The sequence below is a fragment of the Myotis lucifugus genome, unplaced genomic scaffold, assembly GCF_000147115.1.
Source record: "Myotis lucifugus unplaced genomic scaffold, Myoluc2.0 scaffold_235, whole genome shotgun sequence".
In the NCBI taxonomy this organism is placed as follows: domain Eukaryota; kingdom Metazoa; phylum Chordata; class Mammalia; order Chiroptera; family Vespertilionidae; genus Myotis; species Myotis lucifugus.
Window position 1 is genome coordinate 1744759 of NW_005871283.1, and position 3523 is coordinate 1748281.

At 45.7% G+C, this 3523-nt stretch overlaps 1 protein-coding gene across 1 annotated transcript in view; it reads left to right on the forward strand.

Annotated features, from left to right (window-relative positions):
• The window catches only part of LTBP2 (latent transforming growth factor beta binding protein 2), a 54507-nt gene that overhangs the window by 47153 nt on the left and 3831 nt on the right, over positions 1–3523 (forward strand). Inside the window, exon 11 of the mRNA XM_023762181.1 lies at positions 3295–3369. Coding sequence (XP_023617949.1) covers positions 3295–3369 — 75 coding nt within the window. The remainder of the gene's footprint in view (positions 1–3294; positions 3370–3523) is intronic.

Sequence of the window (3523 nt, forward strand, 5' to 3'; positions counted from 1 at the left end):
TCTCTCTCTCTCTGTCCAGATCTCACAATCCCTCTCTGTCTACTCTCTGATCCTTCAGCTGAGAGGCCATGAGGCAGCACAGGTTCTTCACCTTTTATTGATCCTGCATAGCCTTCGGTGATATACATTGTGGAGCATTTGCCCAGCATCTAATTAGTTCCTCTGACCTCCTCCTTTTTGATCCCTTGTTAAAAAAAAAAAAAAAAAAAAAAAAAAAGGAGGGGAGAAGGGGTAAAGGAAGAGGGAGGGTTCCCAGAAAGGGTGATCCCTTCCTGCTAGGAGGCATCTTCCTGTGACCTCCAGACCCCAGGATTCTCAGCTTAGGCACCTCCTAAGGCTTGCCATGAAGTCAATCATTTACTTTATTTGGAGGCAGTAGAGAGGAATGGTTCAGAATTTATCCTCTGGAGGCAGATGCCAGGGATCATAATCCCAGCTCCAGCCACCTGCTGGGTGACCGAGAGCATGTTTCCTAACCCCTCTGTGCCTCAGTTTGCTCCTCTGTAAAATGGGGATAATGATAGTAAGGACCTCCAGAGCTGTTATGAGGATTAAATAAGTTAATATGTGAACAGCCTTCATACCAGGGCCTGGCCCCTAGAGAGCACTGTTTTGGTGTTTGCTATGATTATTCATTCCACGTTGATTGAGTGCCGTGCTGTCCCATCTGCTGCGCTCGGCTCCAGAGACATAGAAACAACGAAGAAGATAAGGACCTTGTCCTCACGGATCTTACGCTTTATGGGGGGAGATAGGCAAGCAAACAGCCCATCATGTTAAATCTATGACAAGGGAAGGCCTGTGTGTGTTGGGAGCACTCGAGAGGCGTGCCTGGGGCGGGTGCCAGGGGCGGGTGTCCGGGGTGGTGATACCTGCCCTCCCTGCTCACTATGCGTCACACAGCTCAAGCGCTTTAGGCTGAGCCTAGCCCCCACGGTGGAGCAACATGCAAACCCTGAGCAAGACCTTCCACAGCAGGCACAAATACTACAACTTATATCCACATCCTTTTTATCTTAAAGAACGAAGCTTTACTCATTTATGTCCTCACTTGATCCGTATATCAGACGGTCAGCGGTCATGTTTGGCACCCACAGTGGAGGGAAGAGTGGGGTCCCCAGAAAGGGTGGTGCACTCGTGTTTGCCTGGCATAGCACAACACACAACATACAGCAATGCTCGGCCCACGGGTGTTCAATTATGTCGTCTAGTTTTAACCAGCAACCCTCCCCAAGTGGAGCCCGGGCTCCAAATGATGAAGAAGGCCATGGCGCTTTAGTTATATACATTGTTCTTCTGACCTTGCCTTGAGTGTATAATGTGCCCAAAGATAGCAGCTAGTGACAGGAGTCAAACTGTCTTGATTACAAAAACGAGCCATTCAAACTTTGCTGTACAGGTATACCCGTCTCTTGGTATTTGCAAGGATCCATTTCCATAATAAAATATATAAAAAACGATCTTTTTTTTTATCCTCACCAGAGAATATGTCTACTGATTTTTGAGAGAGAGAGAGAGAGAGAGAGAAACATAGATTGGTTGCCTCTGGTATGCGCCCCAACTGAGGATTGAACCCACACCTGGGTATGTGCCCTGACCGGGAATTGAACCCACAACCTTTTGGTACATGGCATGACACTCCAACCAATAGAGCCACCCGGCCAGGGCAAGAACTATCCTTTTGTAAGCCATTAAAGAAAGGATGAACCAGAGGACATATAATCTCGACAGTAAGTGACTTCTTGAATAAAAATAAGCTTTACTAAACAGCTCTGGAAGTTTACCCACTGCTGTTGTGACTAGTAAGGTGACAGCGATGGAGAGGACTGGATATAAAATTCCACGGCAGACTTCATGGGCCAGCTATTGCTGCAAACGAGTCAAAGCCAGGAGACCAATTGCTCTGGGAAGCCATCACGCAGTCAGCTTTACAAAACAAGACCTTTGAAGTCCGATGGTATCTTTATGGAACTTTGTGTTGGAACGGTGTCTGTGAAAATCCCTCGAGCCCTTTGAGAACTGCTGGCTATGTCTTTCTTGGCAGAGGAAGTGTCAGGCTTAAAGATGAGCTACTCTTTGTTAAAAAAAAAACCCCAAAATATGGATACTCTATATTTGCTGCCTTTTTCTGTGATGACAGATGGCTGTCGGTAGTATGCTCCCTGCTAGAGCTTTTCAGCAAGGTCGACATACTAGTCTGTCCCTCCAAAGTAATGGAGACCTTTCCCTGTGTGTGTTTTTTTTAATTAAAAAGTTTTAAATTTCTCTATAAAGTAAAAGGGAATGTTGTGAAATCAAGGCAGGAGATGTACCAACACCGAAACACTGCGAATTATTTCCTTATTATGGGATGCTGTAAACCATCTCCATTTGCACACTTGAAAAACTTGAAAGCTGGAATTTTCTAGCTTAGAATTTAATTTGTAAGAACAAGTAACTGACCTCCCTGTGGGCAGATGGGATTTTACTAGCCAGATTTCAACAGCATCGCATGATTGGTAAATGTGAGTGAGAAATAAATGTCATGGTTTTATAAGTGCAATCACTAATGAGTTTCTTGCCTCTTGATCTAGGATACTTTGTCAGCTAAACCAAGTATCAAAATAGACCGATCTTAGCCGGGGTGTGAATTGTATCCAGATGTTTAAAAAATAGTGAAACAGCCCTGGCTGGTCGGTTGGTTGGGTGTTGTCCCGTGCACTGAAAGGTTGTTGGTTCGATTCCCGGTCAGGGTACATGCCTGGATTTTGGATTCGTTCCCTGGTAGGGGGCATGCAGGAGGCAGCTGATCAATGTTTCTCTATCACATCGATGTTTCTCTCTCTCTCTCTCTCTCTCCTCCCTCTTCCTTCTTCTCTCTCTAAAAATCAACAAAAAATATTTTTAAAAAACATCAGTAAAACAACTATAATTATGTGAGATGTACTCATTAGGAGAAACTGGGTGATGGATCCTCAGGGACTATTTTTTTTGCAACTTCCTGTAAACCTAGAATTACTTCAAAACAAAAAGTTTTTTAAAAAGTGATAAACGTGTTCAATCATATGTGATATTGTATTACATTGATAGAGTAATATATATGGTATGTAATATAATCATATGCAAAACATATAGTGACTTAGTATCACTTTTATGAAGAGCAAGGTGGACAGAGAGTAGCCTGGTGGGAGCCAGGGCAGGGATTTCAGCTAAGGAGACACAGCCGGACACCCAGACTGCACCCCACCTCCCAGCGTGGGTGACAAAGGAACCCAAGGGCCCTCACTGAGACCTGTCTGAACCTTCCCTCCTCAGCCTCTCCAGTGATTGAAAATGGCCAGCTGGAGTGTCCCCAGGGGTACAAGAGACTAAACCTCACTCACTGCCAAGGTAAGGATGACCAGGGCCACGGCTGGGCTCGGGGAAGGGAAGTGATGGAGGCCTGAGGATGCAGGAACTCCTCTACCCACCTGCATCGTCAGTGGACGCTGCCTGTGGGGTCTCCCCTGGGGAACTCTAGACCCCAGCGTGGGAAGCTTTGGGG